Source organism: Bemisia tabaci, unplaced genomic scaffold (genome assembly GCF_918797505.1).
Source record: "Bemisia tabaci unplaced genomic scaffold, PGI_BMITA_v3".
Taxonomy (NCBI): domain Eukaryota; kingdom Metazoa; phylum Arthropoda; class Insecta; order Hemiptera; family Aleyrodidae; genus Bemisia; species Bemisia tabaci.
The window spans coordinates 298,037-324,727 of record NW_027311734.1 but is presented as its reverse complement, the minus strand read 5'-3'; the positions used below and the strand labels follow the sequence as shown (position 1 = coordinate 324,727).

Below are 26,691 nucleotides of genomic sequence, written 5' to 3'. Positions count from 1 at the left end.
AGTTTAAATCCATTAAAAATATCGATTTTAAGTGAGGCAAGCTGCCTCACCAAGAATCGATTATTTTCTATACATTTAAATGGAAGAAAAACAGTGTTGCCAACTCTCGTGAACTGCTTCGGAATTTAGAAATTATCAATGGATCGACTGACTATCGAATCGTTCTCGAATGTGCTATAGTGCCACCATGTCGAATTTTCTTCCAGAAATTTAGCAACACTTGTACTACGTTGCCAAAATGACTGTAATGAATCCCGATTTTCCACATTACGAGTGCAAATTAGGTGCATTTTCTTACCAAAAACGGCAACACTAGGTTGGTGTGCGCGAAGAGTCGCTTTCTGAGGCTGAATTTTGACAGCGGGACTTTCATTTTTATTCGAAATCGCATGGGATAGGTGCGTTGCTCATTGGCTCCAGTTCAGGTCCCGAATCTAAATTTAGCCGGACGACTGTCCCGAGTCAGTCAACTTGCATGGCGTCGTGACGAAATGTGGTGCTTTCCTGCTCAATTACGCTTTCTTTTCCATTTCCTCGTGATTATTCTGAACTTGGGATCCATTCATGGGAAATACACCGCCAAAATTGTGGAGGACCCACCTCCACGCGAGATTGGGATCGGTGAGAACTTGATTTTTTCTTTGTGTGCCGCCTTGACAATTTTTTTTCGTGACTCCCTGCCTGTGCGTAATTGGAGGGGTCTTGATAAAATTTCTTCTCTCCTACGAGAAATGAAAGGCTCCGTACGTTGAATCTGCCGTGCCAAGGAAGAACGCCGTATGAGCCCTCAGACGTTGCCATATTTCCTTCAATAAAAACCGAATTTACCAGACAAACTGTGCATATTTTTCTTCAAAAATTTCGAACGATTTTATTCGATATTTATTCTAAAATGTGTGAAAATTTCAAGGAAAATTTGGCATAATTGTCCTCGGAAATACATGTTTTATTCCTGGAAATTTGGCAACCCTTGAATGCTCATACGGCGTTCTTCCTTAGCACGGTAGTAATCATGTACCGCTCTCCGAAAGCATATACTCGTCATTCCCCAGATGAAAGAACGTAACTTAATTCCAAGGCTGCAAAATTTACCTCTATGCTTGTTTTTTTCAGCGGAAAGATCACGCCAGTTCTGTCTCGAATTTCGTTGAAATATTTTCGTAATCTGTAGAAAAATAAAAGATCATCTAAATTAGAGTACCTGTATAGCGAGAGTATGGACAGATGTGAAACTCCGAAAATCCATCAGGCCTTCACCGATGCTTCTGCGAATAAAGTTAAGGCCCAGAAATGCAGCCAACCTATGAATTTCAATTATCCAGAACGATTTACTAATACTATTGTTACGAACCGTCGTTTATTAAGCACGTGTTTGACTCAGTTTTTGCATAAATGTACTCAATTTCGCGAAGAACGCTCATTTCTGTACATTCTTGGCCATCATGGTTAGAATTGGAATCTGCAGACTGGCAGTGAAATTTTGTGCGTTAGAAGTTGGTTAGAAGGGTGGCTGCACTTTTGGGCCCTAAGCCCTTCATGAAGCGATCTGTCCATACTCTCGCTATACAGGTACTCTAATCTGAATAAAAAGTGGGCCAGATGCGCTGGTAACAGAATCGTGATTTAATGCTTGATTCTTGTAGATTAGCTAAAAATAAGAAGATCTGTCCAAACAGCAACTCTCTACGTTGAATATCGACCGAGATATCGTCTTTTGAAAAGTCGAGTTTTTGACGTCATCCACCGCGGTAGTGCAGAACAATGCAGAATGTACTGACGCGATGGATGACGTCATGAATCGAGTTTTCCAAGGTGTGGTATCTCGGTTGATATCAAACGTAGAAAGTTGCTGTTTTGACAGATCTTTTTATTTTTAGTTGATCTGCAAGAATAAAGCATCAAAACACATTTCTGTGACCAGTGCAACTGACCCATTGCCAACAGTTTTCCAGAAAAATACAAACGACAAGGGTATACAACTTTGGAAATTTGGAATGCAGCTACGTTCTTTCGTCCAGGAAATGATATATCGTAATTCATTGAAGGATGTCGTCAAGTATTCAAAAATGCTGGGATCTCAAATTTTAAACATATTGATTTCATGAGATATTTTATTTATAATTTTATTCTTGAAATTTACCCCGATTTACATCACCTTCTAATTTTTATTGAGGGCTTCACTGGGCTTGGTGGACCTTCACTGGACTGATTCGAATGAACCAGAGGCAGCGAGGACTTCAGAACTGCCTCTCCCATGACAAATTGTAATTCCTTGCATTCTGATTCATTTCCCGTGTGGTAATTAGTCATTTAGGACATTTCCACAACGGCGCACAATGAGCCGCGTCAGTGGGAGAGGTCGGACAAAATCTGAAAACTTTAAAAGCTTATATTTTCAAAAATATGAAACGATAAAGCTTAAAAGCGATTTCATTGGTTTATCCTTGAAAATTCCTTTCAGAAACACTCCTTGAAATTGGATTTGTGACGAAATAAACGATAAAATTTGAAATTTTAGCTAAAAATTTAATGTCCGACGTCTTCTATTAGTTCGTTCCACTGTGCGGCGTGCATGCTTGCGCCCAAACAGCTTCCGTTCGCGGAGTCTAATCTGTAGTTCCGGGGAATCTTCCAGTTCACTGATGACTGTGACATGTGACCTACCTACGTCATGTCACAGAAAATCATCCTCCTTGCAAATAGTATCGATGCATGTCATGAGAAAGAATCAGAGCTAGCCTCAGAGTTCAATATTTAATACAGAAAAGTTAACTTAATACAATTATATTTATCCAAATCTTCATCTTTTGGGAGCATTGAAAGAGGCTACATAATTGTTTTTGCTTGGGTGTAATATTATGTAATCGATGTAATGGAGATTTCCATTCAAATAGCACAGTATAAAAAAAAAAATATTGAAATAAACACTGCAATTTTGGTCGTAGGTAAAATTGCAATATTTTTACATCATTCGGCCAATAAATGCCTTTCCGCCAGAAAATGTTCCGATGCCTCTTCCTTTAAATGTCATAAACTGTAGGCACCGATAGTGAAATGGTGTCGTCTGAAAATGCTGTGATTGCTGAAGAATCATTTTTGCATGGGAGAAGCTCTTAAAAATTGCTCACTCTCTACAAAATTGACCGAGACTGACTTATGAATTGAGTAGTGATGGTAACAGTCGAAAAACTGCGTAAATGTTGAACATTTCTTGTCCTTTAAAAAGGAACATTAATGACATCGTGTCTCGGAATTTTTATGGTTATTTTTTCCTTTCATGAAAAAAGCTATATTTCTAAAAATATCGATATCAACTCGGCCGAAGAGGAAAACCCAGGTTCAGGTATACATGGTGGCGTCCGCCGCTATTTGAAGACACTGGTGTATGTCTGTTTATACGGTATGAGCATGAGTCATTGTGAAGTGATAAGTTTCCTCAACGGACCTCTGACATGAATTACGCTCATAAACATTTCCTCTTTCCTCCTTTACCTAGCCACAAGGTACAGGCCCCTAGCGGCTAGGTGAGAGGTCCTCGCGGTTAGGCTGAGTCCTTACCGCAAGGTGTCATGCCCTAGCGGTGAGCATCCTTCCTCGCGGTTGGGATCCAAGCCTATAAGCCATTATAGCCAACATCCTCGCCGCAAGCATGTGGTATCATGGTCATTCCTTAACTGCAAGGATTTCCCTAGCGACGAGGTCAAAAATATGTGGCGAGGGGTCTGCAAGCTAACCGAAAGAAAAATTCATGCTAGGATCAAACTAATGTGCTTCATTGTTAGGCAAAAAATACGGATGCAATAATCGCGTGGGTTCAAATTGAATTATAGGACTTCTCAGTTAGTAATGTGGTTTATTGTTTGGCAATTCTTGTGATGACGTCATATCAGAATAATGAGCGATTTCCATCAATACGCGAATTACAATGTCACGAATTATAATTTATAGTTACAATTTACATTTTATTTACAATTTTTTCTGTGCATTTTTCAGCGGGGTTGTTCGGGCCGGAGGACTCAATCGAGGAACGCTCGTTCCGGATGGCCATCGATCGGATCAACCTCAACAAAAATATTCTTCCCGACGTAAAACTCGTCCCGAAAATCGGAATAATTTCCGAAACGGACAGTTTCAACACCAGTCGAACAGGTAAGCACACATTTCCTCGGTTTCCAAATGAGGGAATATAATTTTATTCCCAGTCTGCAAAATTGGCTCAAATTAACACTGTTGAAAATCAAGCAGGAGTGAAATTTCGTTGCTGGAGTCTACGCAGGGTGATCCAGGGTTACAAGATTCAAGATATTTATTGTATCGAATAAAACATATAGAATCTTGTGATAAAATTACAATGTTTTAAGATTAAAAATATAAATAGTCACAAAAGCATATAAACTTAGTGTAAAGAAACATGAGATAAAGAAAAAAAAAAAAAAAAAAAAAAAAAAAAAAAAAATTGTAGAAACTACAGACTTAGGTAACTTGCTAGACTGCTAGACTGCAGGAGAATGTTCTATGGGTCAAAATAATATTTTCTTGTTGTATATAGTTTTTTTTCCTAACGTGCTCCCAGTCGGAGCTACGCCCCCCCCCCCCCCCCCAATTTCGGAAAGTAAATCGTTTTTCCTGAATTTTGGCAACGGTTGTGAACCAAATCTCATGGAAATGTGTAATCTCCTGAACTTTTATGCCCTGCGAATCCATAATGGGATCTAAAAAAAAATCGAAATCTCACTTTACAATAAAACAGTCTTACTTTGACCCATAGAACACGCTCCTGCTGTCTGGCCGTTTAACACTGGATCACTCTGTATAGCGCCCAAGAATCCCAAGTGATATGAGTGCAAAGTGAAATTGGCGAAAAAATGGAGTCACTCAACGTAATTATTGCAACAATGAGTCCAAACCAAGCACAGCTGAGTAAATGAAAGAAAAAGTGTAAGTCCAGGGGGATTTAAGGACGTGTTTTGATCTTTTTTCCAGTTTGTAATCTGGCCGCTGAGGGAATTGCAGCCGTTTTCGGTCCAAATACGGATGAAGTGACTGGAATTGTTCACTCCGTGTGTGATACTCTGGATTTGCCGCACATTAAAACACACTGGGACATTTCAAACGAGCCCTTAAAAGGCATAAACATCCATCCAAATGCTGATCTTTTGGCTCAGGTAATGTTCTTAAAGTCTCTTGTCTTCTAGAATGGAAGTTCAGCATTGTCAAGTTTTATTTACAGGAAAATGAGAAATGATCTTGACGTGAAAAATGAAGAACGCACTAGTTTCATTGCGTAAAACCATTTGTAAATGAGTAAATTCTTATGTATGTGTGCGCTTTGGCCTATCCTCCTATTTGAAGGCAAATGTCCCCCACCTCATTTCCGTGCGTTTTTTCTTGACTGTGCCTTGTTTTAATGTTTAGACATATTAAAGGATACAAAACTTCGCTCAATCAGGTGCTGCAAAATGAATCACTAATTTAAGATGTAGGGCTCCGCCAAAGATAGCCTCACCTGATGCCCATGCCTTTCGGTCTTGAACATGTATAAAACTGTTTGCAGTGTACACGTCACAGCGTTTTCGGTTCCTCGAAATTATTCGAGACCAATGTACGGTCTTACAGTAGTAATCATATGATGTTTGAGTTACCTACTAAATTTTGCCAATTCGAGCTTTCTGCTTGTAAAAAAACCGAAATTAGCACCTGTCAACATTGGTCATTAATTTGAAAACACATACAACCTCTGAAAAATATCCGAGTCTGGTTTTCCAAAATTACTTTGATACATTGTTATAATAAAATTGTTTAATTTCCAGGCTTTAATTGATACCATTGAGGACATGGATTGGAATACATTCACAATAGTTTACGAGAATACTGAGGGGCTGATTCGTCTTCAAGAGGTCCTCAAAAAACATCAACGTGTCATCAACGTTCATGGGCATGCTCCTGTCACTATCAAACAACTTCCTGAGGATGCGGACTACAGGTATGGAGAAGAGGACTAGATCCCTTCATTGACCCGAAAATTTCCCGGCAACAAGGGGTTGTTCCATGGAGATAGTCTAACGATTTTTATTGTAAACACTCCCTTCAATCCTCCATCTGAGAAACTGCCATCGCCTTGTTTGTATTAACTGACAAAACGTGGAGATAAAATGCGCGTAAAACGTCCAGAGATAGTTTGGACTACATTTTGCAATTCGAAACTACAATTTCTGACTCAGTTTATAGAAACAACGTATGGACCACTATTTTCCCTATGAACATACGTGTCTTTAAGGATGAGCCAGGAATTGTAGTTCCTAATTACAAAATAAAGGCATTTTAACATCCAGATGTTCCCACAAAGACTATGTTGGGATGTCATTACGATTTCATCGAAATTTTATGAACGAAGGCTACAAAACGGCATACGGAATTCTAAACGTGAATATACTCTGATTCTCTTTTCTATTTTCTAAACTTTTTTCAGGCCTCTTTTCAAGGAGATTTTACAATCATCAGAGAATCATATTGTCTTGGACTGTCGAACTGACTTAATTCTGGATGTGCTGCGCCAGGCGAAAGAAGTTAAGATGATGGGCGATTACCAGAGTTACATCCTCACCTCACTTGTAAGTTACCAAGAGAAGAAAAACCAACCCCAAAAAATGAATAGAAAAAACACAAATATCTAGATATTTTGCAGACTTTAAAATTTTTTATAGATGCATAGGTGCACAATATTTATTTCTCGAGTATCTAATGTTATGTGACACACCAAAAGAAGGGAACGTTTATTACCTAACTTGTATTCGCACTCATCGCAATTATTGAGATTTTTAATAGATTAACGTAAGTTTCGTTTGCTCTTCTTTTAAAGAAAAAACCTCGAAAACAAAACGTAGTATTTCATGTACGGGGTAAAAAATTGGTATGATCACAAAATATGAGATCAAAAGTTTTCTGTAGAGTGCTTATCAGCGCAAAGGAATTAATCTCAATGGGTTGGTCCACGGGAATATGGACCACAAAAAATAAAAATTCAGTCATTGATATCGGACACAGAGATCTACCAAGATCTTGAGACGAGAACTGCCCCTTAAATGTTAGACTAAAAAATTGGATTTATGACACGGCGGATTAAAAATCGCAGTTTCAAAAGCGAGGTTTCGAGGAAAAGCTAATCTAACCTGGTAGAAAACTGCCTGGGAACTTTATGTGATACTGGAGAGAGTTATGTGTCAAAATCTCAAAATCCTATTTATTGCCCAAAATCGAATAAAATCCCTCCTCTGAAAGTGTTGCCGCTGCAACTGCAATAGAGTCCCTCTTCCTGTGTCATGAAATATAAGGGAATCCTATCTTTTTTATTCCTGTGATTTGCCAAAATTTAGGTTCAAATGCTCATAACGCCACATCGTGCGTGTTTCATTGATACAAAGGTTCAATATAAAACCAATAATTGACGTTTAAATGTTTTTAAGGACGCCCATACATTGGACTACAGCGAATTCACATCGACAAGGACAAATATCACCTCTCTGAGACTCGTGAACCCCAACAGCACGGTCGTGCAGTACGCTTTACAAGACTGGGCTAGTGAGGAACAACGCCTGGGAATCAGATCACACCTTACTGCTGACAGCATTACGGTAGGTCGAGAACGGTCGCCTACGATAGCTAAATTCTGGAAAAACCTGACTCAATTTTCTTATATTCTTTTTTTTAAGAAAAACCAAAGAATATAATATGGCTTGTACTTTTCACTTACTGGGTTAAAAATGAAGAATACGGCAAAGTCGTTTCATGGACACTTCAGGTAAAAATTTTCGAGAAAGAATATACCTGTGCAACTTTGTCTATTTGTCTGATTTTTGCATGAGATCAGAAGAATAATTAGTAAAATATTCGGTAGGAATATCCAAGATTTTTCTGGTAAAAATGCAATTTGCGAGGGAAAATTTGGCAACATTGAAATGTGGTTACATTCTTTCATGAGGTAAAGACGAATTATGACGAGATTTTGAAGGGAAGGCGAGGGTTTTAATAGTCTCCATCGAGACTAGTCCTGTTCTCTCATAATGTTTAAGGATAATTTTTTCACCCACTTTGCATATCTTAACAAGCGATGTTACTGATTTTTTTATCAATTCTTAACGTTACAGGTGGAGGCAGCACTGATCCACGATGCTGTTTATTTGTTTGCTGAAGCGTTGCATATGATCCTAGGAACAGAAAAAGATCTTGATACCCAGTCTCTCCAATGTGGCACGTTATCTGGAGATGCTCAGTGGTCCGGTGAAAAGTGGCTCCACGGATTTAAACTCTCCAATTTCATGAAACTCGTGAGTGTTAAAATTAATTTGAAAGTCTCTCAAAAAGGTCATAAAGTTGGTTCTTTGCGCAATACTCAGAAAAAAGGCACAAAAATTGAACAAAAGAAAGCTGTAGTCGACATAGCAATCTGTAGTCGGAGAATTTAACGAAAGATTGAAGTCTCAAAATCAAACGCCGAAAGATTATAAAAGAACAGTCATTGGATTTATATTCTTAAAATGATAAAAATAGATCTGCGGCGTATTTCTTCCATTGCAGCGATCGATGAGTCGATGAGTAAATGAATAATGGTTGCTTAATAACTTGAGGAATTGCGAGAATAATCAGGGGCTGCGATACCACTATTACGGCTCTTTGGAGCGCATCTTGCCTACTTCCCCAAATGAAGGCGGTTCTACTTTCAGCCGCTCCGTATTTCGGGAGGAAACGTTCGATACTTCACAGTTAATTTTTCAATTTTAAGAACATATGAAGGAAACATGATTTCCTATGGATTTTCTGTCTCATTTTACTTTCAACTACTTAACTTTTTTGTCAAGCTTTTTCCCTCTTTTTTCACTCGATTCGGACAGTTTAAAAAAAGGTAGTTTTCTCTTATTTTTTTTAGTCCATCCAAGGAATCTTTATTGTATACAAATATAAACAAACCTAAAAGACTCGATAAGGGTGCTAGATTTATGAAACTAAAATTATAATCAAGGCTTGAGTCTGAAAAAGATGCTTTACATTCATATTTATTGTATTAGCTGGTGACTTCGACTCAAAATCCGCAATTTTGGGAAGAATTCATCAAACTAATTCATATCAGTAGCGACCCGATATAATATGTGTTCGAACTTTCTTTCATTACAGTTGGACATAGAGGGTATGACCGGTCCAATGAGATTTAATAGCACCACCGGTTCTCGGACTTACTTCGAACTGGAAATATCTGAGATTTTGCCGCATTTGAAAAAAATCGGATCTTGGGACCCTCTCAACAAAATCAAATACACACGAACGCGCAGTGAAATGTACGAGGATATTGTTCAAGCCATCAGCAATAAAACATTTATCGTCACTTCTCGCTTGGTTAGTTCACTTACTGATTATTATAAATTTTCACTGAAATTACTATTTTAACTTATGACAAAGTCTGGCAAAGTCTCTTTGTTAAGATCTGCGGAAGAAAACCCGGTTTGGGTGAAGAATATAGATATTTAGTTTCCGATGCTGAATAGTTTTTAATACTCTCAAGAGCGTGGGTTAAAGTTTCAAGCTATGATTTATTGCAAATGCATGCGCATTGTGGTGTTAAATCGGTTTAGGAAAACTGTTCGTAAGACTTGTAACAGAGCTGATAAACTGTATAAATTGCAGTTTTCTTGTGTTCTCTATTTTTCGTCCTCAATCTTTGAATCTCTATTGAAGGATCAATTTTTGGAATTAGTGGGTGTTATTTTCAGGGCCTTTAGGGGTTGGCCACATGGGCCCCGCGGCCCATGGCGGCAAATTTAGGGGAGCGACAAATACAATTTTTTTAAATGTAGATGTAAAAAAAAATCGGATTCAGAGAATAAAATAACAAACGAGAAAAGACGACAAAATCTCTCATTTCCTGAGAGTATAGTAATGACTAATTTTTCCGTCTTTCGGTGATACAAGAGGCAGCACCTTTGATTAGTCGTGTTAAGAGAGAAACTAAACACCCAAATTGGCCTGGAACGACGCGGCGCAGAGAGCAATGGTGACGAGGACTTGAGATGAAACATAGAAACCCTCGGCGCAGCGGTCAGCGAGTAACACATATTAGCGCCTACAAGACTGCATGAATACTTCGCGCATTGCGTCAAACACTGTGCGGTCAGCAGCGAGCAGCGGTCGGTGGGAAATGCATAGCGCCTACAAGACTGAAGGAATACTTCACGCAGTGCGCCAAATACAGTGCGGTCAGCGCGGCGCGGCGGCGGAAGTTAAAATTATTAAACCACATTTATGTTTGTTCTTTCATACTTTTTTCGCTCAATACTTAAATATGGAAGGCCTAGTCCACACAGAGATAGGTTTACGGAACTTAACTTTCGCGCTTAAGTTCCATGAGCTTTTGTTAGTAGTGTTGACAGGGCTTTTGAAAAAAATGGGTCCAACATGAGTAAACGTATCTTATGCACCCCTCCTCCTCCGGCACGCTCACTTGATGATTTTTTATTGAAGTTTCAGAACGAATGAGAAGGGGCTGGCAAAATACAGGCGGCCCAGGCTGCCATGCTAAAGAAGAACGCCGTATGAACATTCGAGAGTTGCCAAATTTCATTCGATAAAGTGTTTATTTTTGAGGGAAATTATGAATATTTTTCCTTGAAATTTTCAGACGTTTTAGATCAAATTACAAACAAAATTAACTGAGAAATTTGTAGACGTACGTTCAAAAATTCTCTTGAAAATGAGTGATTTGCCAGAGGAAATTTGGCAACGCCTTATGGCTTATACGGCGTTTTACCTTAACACGGCAGCATGGGCGGCAAGTAGGTAAATCTGGCCGTGGTTTTTTCGCAAATAATGCAGAATTCAACCCTTAAGATGTGGTATTTTTATCCTTTTCCTCCCTGCCCCTGCTACCATGGGATACATTTTGACAGACTCCGCCACATTCGTTAAGAAATAGGTGTAGCTTTACATAATGGAAACTGGTGATACAAATAATAAAACTAAATGATCACTTATTGCATGGAAGAGATTTTTTTACCCACTCTCAGAATCGACGCTATAATTTCTTGGTGTTTCACATATTTTCCCGCTCACTGACTTTTTTCTTAATTTTCTCTCATCCTCTCAGTTTTCAGGATATACTGACGGTGTTAGTTCGCAATCACGTATCTCGGTTTGTGACGTCGCAGACTTCCTGTCATACTTCATTTTTTAAATGGAAAATCACTCAATGGCAATGGAGATGTTGCATGTGTGAGGAATTTGCGATTTGACTGTTGATTCTTATGTAAAAGTTCGCTAGAAATACGACGGTGCCACTGGTTTTCTCTGAAATCAACTCCCAAGCTCAGAAAAAGCTCTCAAGTTGAGGCCAAAATGGAGAGGATATCCACCCTACTTTGAGAGTCCACCTCTACATCAAGACAAACTCTCCATGCAAAGATAGGGAGCAAATACATTGACAGGGCTGCCACTTCATTTGGAGACTCTAAAACTGAAAACACGGCAACCACGCTAATGTATTTGTTCCCTATCTTTGCATGGAGAATTCGTCTTGATGTAGAGGTGGACTTTCAGGGTAGGGTGGCATATCTCCTCCATTTTGGCCTCAACTCGAGGGCTTGGGAGTTGAGTTCAGAGAAAACCAGTGTCACCATCGTGTTTCTCGCGAACTTTTACAGAAGAATCAACAGTCTAATTGCAAGTTCCTCACACATGCAACATCTCCATTCTTGAAATCTGCTGTGATTTTTCCTCTCTTTGCAAAGAAAATTCTGCAAAAAATTCAAAGAATGATGTTGATTTGTTCACATTTAAACAAATAAAATGGGAGCGGAGATTTCCTAACACCGCAAACGAGAAACGTGGTTACGGACGTTTATGTATGATGCAGTTTATCTGTAGCCTCGGAACATCTTCTGAATAAAAACTGATTCAGTAGAAATTGTACTCTATTTTTCCAAATATTTTCAACGTAGGCACTGATACATATTTTTTCCCCGTCTAGGGTGAGCCTTACTTGATGCTGAGAGAAGAGGATGGCTTGGAGGGTAACGATCGGTTCAGAGGATACTCGATTGATCTAATAGATGCAATCTCGAAAGACCTTGGGTTCAAGTACAGATTTGAGTTGGTACCTGATGGTAACTACGGGTCTCTCAACAAACAAACCAAGAAGTGGAATGGTCTCATTAAGGAACTTCAAGACATGGTAAGCACTTCGTTGGGAGAACCAAATTAAAAAAAATGTGTGAAGTAAATCTCAGGCATTAAATGCAAGATGTTTGACATTGACGTAAGTTTTATATTGTTGTTTAGCGCGACAAGTCAATTTTGAAAAGAGTGAATGACATTAATGTGAAAAAATGATGCAATTCTCTCCCCCCCCCCCCACACACACACACACACAAAAACAAAAAAAATTCAGATTGTAACGCACATTGCCTCTAAGTCGTGAAAGTCGAAAAGTTAGAAGTGGAGCTGTGGAAAGGGTGTTTGGGTTGTATTTACTTTAATTGAGGTCATAGTGGGTCCGTCTCTGAATACATGTAAGAAAAAACACTTGCTTGATGAATATAGCTGTCTACTTCCTCATTTATCGTTTGTCAGAAGTAGAGTTACGAGCCGCTTAAAAATCTGAAATAACAAAATAACTGAATGCCTTCATTTAGGAATATAGGCAAACATACTTCCACAGAATCGAAATAGTTCCATCATCATCATCACCAAGGCGGAAATATTGCGCGATTCATCAGAAATCCCTCCGATATTCATTTCTGATTACTGGTTGTTTCAGAGAGCTGATTTAGCCATTTGCGATCTTACTATCACCTATGAGAGGAGGACAGCAGTGGACTTCACAATGCCGTTCATGACATTAGGTAAGTAGAGTAGCGTAATTTAATTTTATTAATTATTCGACAGCAGGAATTACAGACATCATGCAATCATTTATTTGCTTTATTGTCTTTCAGGTATAAGTATTCTGTACAGTAAACCAGAAAAACAAGAACCAGACCTGTTCTCGTTTCTCTCACCCTTGTCCCTGGAGGTATGGATATTCATGGCGACGGCATACTTGGGTGTATCTATTCTTTTATTCATTCTAGCAAGGTACGTATCCGCCAAAAGTTGATCCTCCTTCACAACTTTAACATGACATTATTAATTTTAGCCGAAGATCATTGTGATGGGTTGAGGTAATATGGCTCATAATCGAGGGCAAAAATAAAGTGAGATAGTGGTACCATAGCTTACAGGGTTTGGTCTTGCTTCATTCGGCTTGAAGGACGTGAAAAATGTTAAATAATGATCCTTTAAGAGCAAGTCAAAGTTGAAGAACAAAAAATCCGGAATTTGAGAAAAACGCAGACATTAGCCTGTGCTGTTACCGACTTTCATCGTACGTTTCATGAAACGTCATGGCATCATTGATGATGCAAATTTTGTTTGAAATTTTGACTCCGTGTTCTCGAGAGTATCAGAAAGCGATCAGAGTTAAAAATTGAAAATCAATTTCAATCTATTTCATCTACATCCGATTTTTTTGCTCTGCTGAACTTATTGAGTCTCGCCTTAAGGCCCCTTTTGCTTAACTTAATCACAATTGTCCAATCATCACAAATATCCATACTTCTGTATTGACGGATAAAATTGAAAATTGCGTTCCGCCATCGCAACGTTTTAAAATCTCAGTTTCTGATGTGTATTTTTTCGCATTTCTGTGAAAATTTCCGGATGTATGCAGAGGATTTGTAGAAAATTTCCAAGAAAATTGTTGGTCATTTCTCTCTGGGGCAACAAAAGAAAAAAAAAAAAACAAAACATGAGGGGAAATTTGCAACGTTGCGACCGGAGACGCACATTTTCGATTTCAGCCGGTTAAGTTAAGTAAAAAATTTCCAATTCAATTTAATTACAGGGAAGAGAACAATTAAGATCATCGGTCAGAAGTATATTAGGTAGAGCTGAAAATTTTTCTCTCAATTGTTCTACTATGCACAGCGATTGAACTGAAATTATAACCTTGAAAAATATCTAAAACATTTTTTTTGTAACCCTCAAAGGGTTATGAAAGGAATAATACGTCATTAAGGAACTATGAGAGCGTAGATGAAATTGATACTCAAGTTTTTTCAATCGAATACATTTATAGATTTTAAACGAAATATTAAGGGTTGGTAATGTTTTCTTACGTTTCAACTTTAAGTACCTAAGACTTCTAGGCATGCAAGATATTGGACGAATCGATTTTGAAAATTCAAGCGCAAAACTCAGAACCAAACCACAAACAGACAAAAGAGTACCTATATTAATTTAGTAAGCAATTTAGTGTCAAAAACACGCGAAAGTAAGTATTTGGAGTAATGGAACAGTTCATCTCGACTAACATAACCTTTCGAGTTGAGATTTACTTGGTTAAAACTTTTTAACACGTAGCTTATGATTTTTTTCTGTTTCATTTTGATCTTAACGGTGTATTTTTTAATTGATTCGTTGCAGTTGGTCTCTAATAGAATTTTTCTTAAGATAGTATTTAACTGATACGACTTGATTTTTGAAAAGTCAAGTTGTGTTTCTTACTATTTATTGGTTTTTTCGCGAGGTTTTTCTTCATCTCAAAGGAAAAGGAGATTTAAAAAAAAGTTAAACCTGCCTAAAATATCTTAAAAGGATATACATATTTGCTTTCCTTTTAACACCCCAAATATTTCTATTTGAAAATCAATGACTCTGACATTTTGAAGTGACTCTTAAAACATCGTGTCTTAGAGACGTATATCAAAGTACTTTAAGTAACTGAGTAACTAAGGTTGAGACCATTTTCAGTGAGAAAGAGCTCAAGAATATTTAAGTCGTAAGTAAATGTTAAGATATTGTTTTTTTTTTTTTTTTTTTTTTTTTTTTTCAAGGAATAAGGTTCTCAACAATAACAGAAGGCCAAAATAGTTTAAATTTAACGTTTGTTCTGTTCGCGTGACACTCTAAACTATCCATATAACTTGTAGTCTTTTGTAAATACACACAACTAGTTTAATTTTCAGTAGATTTCATAGGCGTAGCTGGAAAATAAATCTTAGGGGAAGGGGGTAACTGCTTTTTTTTTAAATGGGGACTCGAGAAATTCCTCAAGAATAAAGGGGCTACTTTTAGAGATTTTCTGGGAAATGCCATAAAATTTAGAAATGATTAAATTGAACAATTGAGCATTGAACTGTTCTCGAATTTGCTGTAAAACTACTTTCAAGAGATCTACCATCTACACGGAAAAAAGAAATAGTGATAAAGGGCACTCAGCAAATCACCACTCAGTTCAATTATATTGCAATAAAGTTCTGTATGAGGAGCAACGGGGCCCTTCCAATTAGTAGACTAACAGACATAACGCTGCAAAGCAGAGGCAATAATTGTACATACCTTGAGATCGTCATTGGCTGCCTGTGCTTCTTGTGTACATTCCTACGCAAAGAAGTAGAGGGTGCGATAAATTGCGATTTCATGGTAATATTATTGCTCCCGCATCTCGGTGTTGTGCATGTTGCCTACCTGCTGATTGAAGGGGTACATCTTCTGGCACTTATTCTGCCGTGATAAGGACAAACGCCGTATGAACCTTCAGGCGTTGCCAAATTTTCTTCGATAAAACACGAATTCCCCGGTAAACATATGCATATTCTCCTTCCACTTTTGCAGATAATTTTCATTGTCATTTCACCTAAGCGCCTGAAAATTTCAAGGAAGAATATCCATAACTTTCCTCAAAAATAAAGTTTTTATCGATGAAAATCTGGCAACTCTCGAATGTGCATACGGCGTTTTTCTTTAGTATTTACCACCTTTCTTTTTTTATCCACGTAGGTGGAAAGCCCTGACCAGCAGCTACGCCTATGGTAGATTTGTTTTGTCGCTATATTGACGTGGTGTTCTTTTCTCTCGTTCTCATCCTCTCTCTCTGTCTCTGGGATGTTTATTTGAATTAATGAGTGTTCTTTTTCTCACTGACATTCTCATTTGTCCTCTTTTGGGATGCTCGACCTAACGACTTGTCTGCAGATGCACCCCGAACGAATGGGAGAATCCCCACCCGTGCGAGGCTGAGCCGGAGGAGCTAGAGAACGCTCTGAATCTCAACAATTGTCTGTGGTTCTCTCTCGGATCGGTTTTGGCCCAAGGATGTGACATTTTGCCCAAGTAAGACTCTGAAACGATAAGCTACCCCGCCAACCGCAAATTGCACGTGCACGGCTCCCGCCATGTCATCGCCGCTCAGGAGCCTCCATCGCGCTGTTGCCATGTTGCTCATGCTCCATTGCTCGCTCCTCTTCATTCCTTTATCATCACCATCACTCTCCCAAAAAAAAAAAAAAAAAAAAAAAAAAAAAAAAAAAAAAACAATGCTACCACCCGAAACGGTGCGGTGCAAGAAAAGTGCTCCCGTCTTTGACTCCGAAGGCTCGAACGACGTGAAATATAACCGCGAATCCGATTTCAAATGAAGGTAAAACTCAGTTGAATTGGTGGGAAGTATGGCTAAATATTTTAAGAATACTAAATGCGAGACATTAAGCGGGTCTCTGCAGTTGAAAGAGAAAATTCGTGTATTTTTGGGGGCATTAAAATTACAGTGGTTAAGAGCCGTAGCGATGATTCATTGCTACGGCTCTTAATCACTGTAATTTTGCCACTGTAATTTTGCCACTGTAATCATTGCCAATGAAGACGCTGAGGGGAGTTGAGTCCACTCTCACCCCCAAATCCTACATCTTTGTTGAAAGATTAAAAAAAAAAAAAAAAAAAAAAAAAAAGTTATTTTTTAGAGGTAGAGAAATTTTCACCAGTAAAAATGACAATACTTCCTCTACCCTAGGGGTACGAGAAAGTAAAAACCAACGTATATTAGTGACTTAATTTATCATTATTTTCTGCGACGAAAGGCTGCACTAGTCCGTTCAGCTTGCAGTTCTCCTATTTTGAAATTGAGATATTACTATTATAAATGTAAAATTATTTTTTTTTCTTGATCTTACTTATTTTTTTGAAAAACAAAACTTGCTGGAAACACCCTGCCTTAGTATTCTTAAAATGTTTACCCTCTTCTGAAAGTTTCACTTGTTTTTCTGCTTTCATTTGCCTTATTAAAGCTAATAAGGCAAAACAGCTCGAACTCATTCATTTTCACAGAAAGAAACCACGTGATTTTGTTTTAATTTTTACATGATTCAACAGATTTAAACAAAATCGCGCATAGGTAATTCATTACTTTAAAATATTGAAATTCGGGCAAAATTAGGCCCCTTCTCTAAAAATCTATAATTTCCTTCTTTGTACCCTCTGCCTCGTGTTTACATCCCTTTAATCGAATGAACAGACACTATAGATTCCAATTTAAACTCACTGTTAAAAACGATTTTTGTCTTTTTCCCCATCCGAAGAGAAATGGCACAACGGTAGATCCAAATTTCTCATCAATAGCGTGTAGTTATGGAAATCAGCCTCCATTGCATGTTATACAACGCTACGTCTTCAAGAGGACTCCTTATCAAAAGGGTCAAACAACGCTTGGGTCATTCCTTGTATGGTGGTTACCTAAAATCTTACCCCGTTGGTAATTCCAGAATCAATGTTCATTTTGCATGCGCTTGTTACAGATTTTCCTGTCAATATAACTTTTTTCAATAGTCGACGCTGAAATGTGCTTTAAAATGTTCTCCTAACTGCATGTTCATTTTCTGATGTTGACCACATGCGTGCAACCACGAAAACCTGTCTCAAAACTGTGAATTCCTGTTGAATGTCAATGCTTTTCCTAAAAGATGCCTAAACCCAAACTGATTACAGGATTACACCCTCAGAATGGAATGCCCCTCACCCTTGCAGCCCAGATCCGGAAGAGCTGGAAAACAAACTGAATTTTAACAATTTAGTGTGGCACAACTGTGGATCTCTTATGCAACAAGGTTCCGATATTGCCCCTCAGTAAGCGGTCATAAATTTAGTAGTGCAGTGATTTCACTCCTTCTCCTGGTCGCACATTGATTAATGATTCTTTACTTTATCAGCATATCGACAGTAAAACTATAAAAAACACGTATCTCTGTTGCGATGCCTCTTTTTTGAAATTAATGTGCTACCAGGGTTGAACACACGACGCGTATTTTATCTGATGAAATGAAGAATCGTTCTTATTTGATTTGTGAAAATTAATGTATTCTAGGAAATAAAGCAAGTTTAGAATAAAAGCTATTCTATACAAGTACTACTTGTAACGTGTTCAACAACTATACCGGTTTAGTATTGAGGCCAGAACCTGGGTAGGTTCTGATCCTGAACCGGTAATTGTGAAACGCAGGAAAGATTATGTAGCGTCTTTGCAATCTCCTATAGAGAGTGTTTTACGTGCAAAAAATTCCGTTATGTAAGATACACTTGAAGATATTTAAAGTTACAAATTTTCAAAGGGCCTGTAAAAATTCAGGCCTAAAGAATATTAAGTTAAAATATTGTATCACTGTCATTGTAACTTCTTGCTCCACTTTTCTATTCTGCGTTAAAGTCGCTACAAAAAGTGCGGAGTTTCCGACTCAAGGGGCTATTCAAATATTACGTAAGGTATATATTCACCAACTTTAAGACCCCTTTGTAAGGTATCTGTTAGACAAACTCTTATCCCCTTTTTTAATTACGTGGGATTGTCCTGCTTACCCCCCCCCCTTCTTTTTCAGAAAATAACGGCAGGAGCCGAAAAATGGAAAATGGAGGAGGTGGAAAATTTTAATTCAGATTTATTATTTTATTTTAAGAAAGGAGGGGGGGGGTGTCTTTGAATGGTTTAAACTCCCCCCTCTCTCCTCTACGGTCCTCTTAAGGCCAGCTGAGACACCTATCGCCTGTAAGTTGCCTAAGTAATATTTGAACGGCCTCTCAAAGAGGAGACTAGAGAAAAACTGAAAAGTAAGACTTATAAATTACGCAATTAACTCAATATCAGCGGCGACCCCTAACAATTCACTTTTTTCACTACTTAAACTACTACTAAGAGATACGGAGATACCTACATGCATTAGCTCTAATACACAAACTGCAAATGCTTCTACGTTTGTACTACATTGGTCATCTATTAACTCAAGTTTTTCCACCCCGCGACAATCAGGAAAAAAGTTATCCAAATTGATGAGCACTTATTCCCATTTAATCATGTAAAGATGAAATAATGACAGTTTTGATTACGACAGCTTCAATTTCATCCCCATAACACGAGGGCACTAAGCCGCAGGTAGTATTTAAATTTCGTAAGAATAGTGCTTTTCATTCAAGGTGCTCTTGATTTTTAAAACTATACATTCACAAGTCAAATGAATGATCCAAGGGCTCCCTTAAAATTAACGAGGTATATCAAATCAATTCCAAATATCATGGTGCTGAAAGGATGAGAAATAAATTTTACGCAAAACTTTTGATACGAGGATCTATGAAATAAATACTCTCTCTTCAAAATCTACGCTTTATATTTTGTGTACTGAGGTATGTATTACCCTACCTGGAGTCTCACCGGCATTTTATAATCCTTAAGTCAAGATCATAAGTGACTAAACTCAAACGGCTTCTTATGCAATGCTTAATATCTTATTCGGCCAAGAGACTCTGAATGGTTATACGCTGCTTACATGAAAAGGTAGTCATTCCGAATATTTTTTTGGTAAAAAGAAATTATCTGAAATGAATTTTATTTAAAAGAAGAAGAAGAAAAAAAGGAATGCTTGCATGAAAAAGAAATCAAGACAACCTCAAGAACCAGGTAGTGGTTTCTTGTGCACAATACATTTATATATATTTGTGTTTTGTATTCCTGATACGGCACTCTAAGTACCCTCTGTATAAATAAACCACAACAATGGAACTATGTATACCTACATTCCTTACTTGTATGCAAGCTAGTGCATGCTCCTGCAACCAAGCATTCGTTTACCTCTGATTGTGATATTCTACACCATGCATACTTGCAGCTTAATTGTTATTTTTTTTCGACATCGAAGGTTAGGCATTTTCAAATTTTTTGTTGTTTATTATTTTTTTTTAAAGAGGAGAGGGGGGACACGAGTCAGATTTTGGCTCAACATTAAAAAATACCTATCCTTTTTTCCTTATGCAAAAATAACGAATGATGATAATAATTTCCTGGGAAGGGGCAGCTTGTTTTGCATTTTATAAATTACAATGTGACATTGAAGGAGGAATGAAATAAATGACGGGTCATATTTGACTGTTTCATGTTACGGTTATGTAAATCATACTTCCCCTGATGAGGGGTGATCATTTATCATACATACACTTAAATATCTAACTTTTTTTTATAAAATTTTTTATAGAAAAACTTATATTTTATGATGATGTTATGATTGAAAAGTAGCTAATTGGCTCAGTTGAAATAGTTTTTCGAAAGGGCAGTAAGAACAGTAATTCAAGCGAACAAATTAAATTTCCAGAAGATAATATTCATATCAGGAACACCTTTCATGAAATTTAATTTTTATTGCTGAACGAAATATTTTCTTCTTTCAACAGGGCCGTTTCAACGAGATTAGTGGCCGGAATGTGGTGGTTCTTTACCCTCATCATGATTTCTTCGTACACTGCCAATCTAGCTGCGTTTTTGACCAAAACTGGAATGGAGACAACAATCAGTAGTGTCGAAGATCTGGCCAAACAATCGAAAGTAAAATACGGATGCTTACTTGGAGGTTCAACCGGTGCTTTCTTCTCGGTTAGCACACAAATTTCTGATAATTTTCTTCCTTCTGTACAGATCTTGAGACTGCAATCTCGGTAACAACAAAAATTTTTCCAAAAAGGTTCAGGTAGCGGTAATTTTTTTTTTTTTTTTCCGTTAACGTTTTAAAAACTTTTCACACCTCACCATGCGGTAGAGGAAGAAAACTTACTTCCGCCTCCAAAATATGTACTTCAGACTGATTTTGAAATGTTACCGTTTTATGAGCTAATTTGACTTGATTATATTTTTAAATTTTTCGAGTCTCTATTTGGCTTTGAATTTCCGCGCTCATCAGAGACAACTAGGTAAATTGCGCAAGCAACTGATTTTAGTCGTCAAACACCGCAATTCCCTGCGCTGAAAATTTCAGGAGTTTAGAAAACGATCTCTTTGACTGAACTTATTTTTTTTTCAATAAATTAAGTGCTTTTTGTTTTTTTTGCTAACGAGAAATCTGAACTCTACTTGAAACTGTGAAAGCTTCTCATTTCAAGTAAATGTTGAATCATTAAAAATATTCCCAATTTTCTGCATGAAATTTCGCTGAGAAGTAATACCGTTTGGTGCTTTCATTTTAAATACCTCTCTCCCTCTGGTATAGTGGTTCATGCAATATTTTGAATTTAGAATCCCCAATTTTTTTTTTTAAAAAAAAACCCTCCTTCCTAGCCCCCGCCCTAATGGCAAATTGATGTTTAAAAACTGTTTTTAAAATACCTTTAAAAACAAAAAAGATATTCCGAAGATATTTTTCAAAAATAAAATAAAAATTTGAAACGTTTTAAAAACATCTGTAAAATGTTTTTGGACCCACTGATGACAACCGACCATTTCTAATTTTGATTTTTTCTCGAATGAAGAGTTCGAACGACAGCCTGTACCAAAAGATGTGGAGCGTGATGGAGTCGACGAGGCCGTCCGTCTTCGTGAAAACCAACGCCGAGGGCGTTGACCGCGTCATGAAGGGCAAAGGCAGCTACGCTTTCTTTATGGAGTCCACCTCGATCGAGTACCAAGTCGAGCGCAACTGCGAGAACCTCATGCAAGTTGGTGGTCTTCTCGATTCCAAAGGATACGGAATCGCCATGCCATTCAGTACGTAACTGAGCGTTATAAGTTTTATGAAAAATTGTAGAGAGAAAACTTTTTGCGCACCCTACGTCCTACGCCTGGTTGTAGGAGTGAAAGAGGTCGGTGCAGAATACTGCCGTGCTAAGGAGGAACGCCGTATGAACATCTGGGAGTTGCCAAATTTCCTTCGGTAAAATTTGTATTTTTAAGGAAAGCTATGAATATTTTTCCTTGGAATTTTCATGAATTTCAGGTGAAATTTTGAACAAAATTATTTGAAACATATTTTCGAATTAAAAATGTATTAAAAAATATTATTTGAAGGCAAATATTCATAAGTTCACCAGGGAATTCGTGTTTTATCAAAAGAAACTTGGCAACGCCTAAAGGTTCATACGGCAGAAAACGTCCATAGAGAATTTGCACGAAAAATTGTATTGTTGCATTTGAGAGTACTTAGCGAGCTCCGTAGTATTTTTCATACTTTTTTCCGGTGGGAGAAATTGTTGAAAAATAGATTTTAAAGTGAGAAAATTAGTGACAATCACAAGATTTTAAATGAGAAAAACGTTATTAAGACTGCTTTAGCTATGAATACAGCCATCGAATTATTTTTGTAAAATGAGAAGAAGTCACCATAAATTGCGGACTCTCTGTTCTCCCCTCGGGTGAGCTGCGCACATTGACTTTTCATCTACTTCTCCTTCAATAAAGCAGATACGACTATTGCGGTTCTCGAGGACCCGCAATTGCCTACCTTGCCAATTGAAGGCAAATTTAGAAGCTTCCAAAAAAAACTGTAGGAATAGGCAGTTGCTCAATCGTTTTTCCATCACTTACTTTGATTTGACCGGGGGAGGGGGGGGGGGGGCACGCTGGCACGCTTAATGTAGACCCTTGAAGTTGCACTGAATTTAATTTCAGATGCATGGAGTCATTGGTAAGTTTCCTTTTGAATTTAAATTTTCTCTAATATTTGACGACAATCCCTTGAGATATTCAGTGCAATATGTGCACCAATTGAGTAACAAATCAATGTATAAATCATTTGTATACGGTGGAAATTCGATACGGTGCAATGCAATCAAATTCCTTTGCTTCTGACCCTGAAACTTTGTAATTAAAGATTCTTTCATTGCAGGCTGTATCTACTTTAAGTTCCTACTATCTGATTTCCCCTCATTGATTTCAGATTCACCTTACAGAACAGCTATTAGTGGATCAGTTTTAAAATTGCAAGAGTCTGGCGGCCTCCGGGAGCTTAAGGATAAATGGTGGAAAGTGCAAGGACAAGAGGAATGCGTGGTAATGTGACACTCGGTTTTAGCAATATTTCGCATGGAATTTGGTTCATTTCGATGTGGATTACCTACATAAAAAGGTTCTAAATAAGGAGTAAATACCACATATGTGTGAATGGGAGTACACAATGACACTGCATATCATAAAATGCATAGTATGATTGTGGACAAAGTGTTGGCGGAATGCTGCGGAAGAGAGAAGGGGAAGGTTATACCACACACCCAGCCAGCCAGCCTCCCATTACCTAGACAAATATACGTAATTTGTCTTTGCCAATTTTGTTAAAAACTCGGTATTTCACGGTATACGTGTTTTTTTGTCAAACTGTATAGTACATTGACCGTGAAATTCCCAAACCACGTAGGCCAAATTGTCGAAGGCAAATAGTGAAATCAGGCATTTTGTCAAATGCCTATGCGGATAGTTAAATTTGGAATTTATGGCGAGGAACTCGTGAGTTTTCAATATTTTTTGGAAAAATAACTCATCAAACCTACGAACTCCTCTTGTCTCCTCCTCTTTATTTGCCTCTCATATTTTAAACGATGAAATTCTGTATTTTATAACATGCTGAAAATTTCCAGATAAGTGTCTGTGCAGGAGCTAAAAATGGTTTAAGTAAAATACTATTGTGCGATGCAAATTTTCATTGAGAATTTTTTCTTACAGGAAAAATTAATTATATTTTGTCAAAAATTAGGAAAAGGAGCAGAATTTAAATCTAGTTAGAATATTTGATTTTTTGCCTAGGCATTTGACAAAATGCCTAATTTTACTATTTGCCTGCGACATATAGATTGCGGTGTTTGGAAATTTCTTTCCTCCCCCCCTCCTCCCCTTGGCACCAAGTTTTACAAAAATCCGACGAGCAGGAACCGAGATAGCGTTTTAGGCCACGCCCGCCACCTTGTTTTTATCGAATTTTCGAAATTGGACTAAAAATTCGAATTTAATCGATGGAATGGGAACCGATGCGTATCAATTGAGGCTACGTCCGCCGTTTTAAATTTTCAAATTCAGAAAATTCAACTTAAAACGCATCATATCCAAAATCTAAGCTCAGATTCGGCTTTCTCGTGAAAAAACGATGCGATTTCATGTATCACATGTTACCATAGCATGAAGGAAAGAGAGTAAACGTAGGCGTAAAGATTCTATCAAATCCGGCCGGAATGCGGAAGTAGGCACAGAATTCAAACGTTTGAGCTAGGCCGCCAGACGCCGGCGTCAACCATTTGGTTCGTCCGTTTCCGAGAAAACAAACTTCTTCTTACTCATCAGCTGACCCACTCCGAATCACCCATGTTGCCACGTCGGACTGATATGTTAGAATCTACACGCCTACGTTAATCTCTTTCCTTCATGAAATGGTGACATATGATACATGAAATTGCATCGATTTTTCACGAGGAAGCCGAATCTGAACTTAGATTTTGGATTTCATGCGTTTTAAGTCAGATTTTCAATATTCGAAAATTTAAGACGGCGGACGTTGCTTAAATTGATAAATCGGCTCCTGCTCCACCGATTTTAGTGAAACTCGATATCCAGAGGTACTTTTTGACGGGAAACTCGAATTTCTTGTGAAATTACCAAAATTCGAAAAACCAAGATGTCGGACGTGGCCTAAAATTCTATCTTGGCTCCTGTTTGATCGATTTTTGCGAAACTTTGTATTCGCGGGTATTTGTTGACGAGAAACTCCAATTTTCAGTCTTTCCAAAATCCCAAAATCGAAAATGACGGACGTGGCCTAAAATGGCTGCGAAGTTTTTTTTAAATCTACTTTAATTACGATCTATATTTTCAATTTTTTTTTCCACAGGAAGGAGAGCAAGAGGATTCCCAAGAGTTGGGCATAGCAAATGTTGGTGGTGTGTTCGTTGTCTTGATTCTAGGCTGCAGTTTTGCATTCTTCTTTGCACTTCTGGAGTTTCTTTGGAATGTGCGAAAAGTTGCTGTGGAAGAAAAGGTACGCATTAGAGAGTTGAGTCAGTTCGTAAACAATGAATAGAACATTGAATTAACCCCCATACCTATGGGCGTAGCTAGGGGGGGGGGGGGGGGGCTGCCCCCCCAGAAATCTCGTGCCCCCCCAGAAAAACGGAATCCTCCATTCCTCACCCCCTCCGCTCTCTTCACCACAAGAGGTGGTCCCATGCCCCCCCCCCCCCCCGGGAAATTTCCTAGCTACGCCCCTGCCCATACCTAAGCCCTTCTAAATTATATAGATTACCTACTGTTTCAAAATCTTAGCCAATCAATGAGCCAAATCATTTCGGTCGGGTGCAGAGAAGAAAATATACCATTGATCAGGTATCCATGATACACCCAAGCTCAAAATTTGAGCTTTGGAGTATTTAATTACACTTCAGTGTACCTAGATATATTTAAAGGGGGGGGGGGGGAACATCAGTTTTGTTGTGCAATTTTTCAGTATTACAGCCAGTAAAACTGAATCCCTTGAATGTTTGCTCGTTCTCACCATTCAAATTACAAAATTATCTTGTGTTATATTTTCAGCTAACACTCATGGAGGCATTTATGGTTGAGGTGAAATTTGTACTGAGCTGCAGCGAGAACAAACCAGTTCGAAGACGACCAGAATCAGAAATGTCTAATGAAATGGACACTTCCTTCATGCAGCTCAATGCCAAGCAATAAATTTAACTGCTGAGTTTGATGAATTTTTAGTCTTGAATGTTGTAACAGATCTAGGGACTAAATTCAAGTGCAGTTTAGCTTCGATTTCTTCCAGAGAACTTAATATTACTTAATTTGGTGAGCTGCATACCATCCGTATTGAACTAGGACTATTGAGTATGCTTCACAGCAGGATCTGATGGAATTGACTGGTTATTACCTAGGTATTCCGAGTAATTAATGTGTCTATGTTGAGATTCATGGATATATTCATAGATTTTCTGGAGATTGATGTATCAACCAACCTTCTTTTTTACTTTTATATTTAAAATAAAGCTTTTCGCTGAATACACACAAGAGCTTAAATATACGAGCACAAGAAAAGCCTTTTAAATCTGTGAAGGAGGAACATCATATTGAAACAGATGTGCCTTGCGGACAATAAAACTCTAGATCTATACTGTATGTGATCAGTAAAAAGGGAGTGCCTTAGTTTCAAATAACGGGTATTTCTAATTTTCAAAATTTTCTATTGTCCAGGGAAGGAAGTTTGAACTACCATGATCAAAGAGAAATTAAGCATTTGCTTGCTCTTAGATAAGCAATATTTTTCTTTCTGTTAATTCCAGCCACTCATGAGAAAAAGCAATATGATTTAATTTTACATTCCGATTAATGTATAAAGTATTTTAACGACTAAGTTCACCTATTCCAGTGTTATTAACTTGGATGTTACTTAGGAGGAAAAAACTTCTGCATTAAACTTTTCAGAGATAAGTATATATATTGTTTGATCATTTCATCTGGTTTCATTTTCGTCCTCATTCCCATATAAATGATGTCACATTGGTTTATGGAAGTCAACGCAAAGTTTGTGGATTGACGGGTAAATAAAAGATAAA

General features: G+C 37.8%; 1 protein-coding gene across 3 annotated transcripts; it reads left to right on the top strand.

Moving 5' to 3' along the window:
- Positions 1-409: 409 nt before the first annotated feature.
- On the top strand, positions 410-26,586 carry LOC109037455 (glutamate receptor ionotropic, kainate 2). 3 transcript variants are annotated; one of them, XM_019052131.2, is made up of 18 exons: positions 410-621; positions 3,994-4,149; positions 4,984-5,165; positions 5,811-5,983; positions 6,470-6,611; positions 7,464-7,631; positions 8,145-8,324; positions 9,169-9,387; positions 12,011-12,214; positions 12,800-12,884; positions 12,978-13,116; positions 16,057-16,194; positions 17,842-17,979; positions 20,566-20,764; positions 21,634-21,868; positions 23,037-23,149; positions 24,972-25,118; positions 25,670-26,586. In XM_019052131.2, the coding sequence occupies exons 1-18, from the start codon at positions 492-494 to the stop codon at positions 25,808-25,810; spliced, it is 2,889 nt and encodes a 962-aa protein (XP_018907676.2). In that variant the 5' UTR covers positions 410-491; the 3' UTR covers positions 25,811-26,586. The 3 variants fall into 3 exon arrangements, with proteins under 3 accessions (XP_018907676.2, XP_018907678.2, XP_018907677.2); XM_019052133.2 differs by lacking the exon at positions 16,057-16,194; XM_019052132.2 differs by lacking the exon at positions 17,842-17,979 and having other exon boundaries at positions 413-621.
- The last annotated feature ends 105 nt before the right edge of the window (positions 26,587-26,691 follow it).

Excerpts from the sequence above, each read along its gene's own strand:
- LOC109037455 (XM_019052131.2), top strand. The coding sequence starts at position 492 with ATGTGGTGCTTTCCTGCTCAATTACGCTTTCTTTTCCATTTCCTCGTG. Across the intron at positions 9,388-12,010 it reads TTATCGTCACTTCTCGCTTG|GGTGAGCCTTACTTGATGCT; the intron begins GTTAGTTCACTT and ends TTCCCCGTCTAG. Across the intron at positions 25,119-25,669 it reads AAGTTGCTGTGGAAGAAAAG|CTAACACTCATGGAGGCATT; the intron begins GTACGCATTAGA and ends TTATATTTTCAG.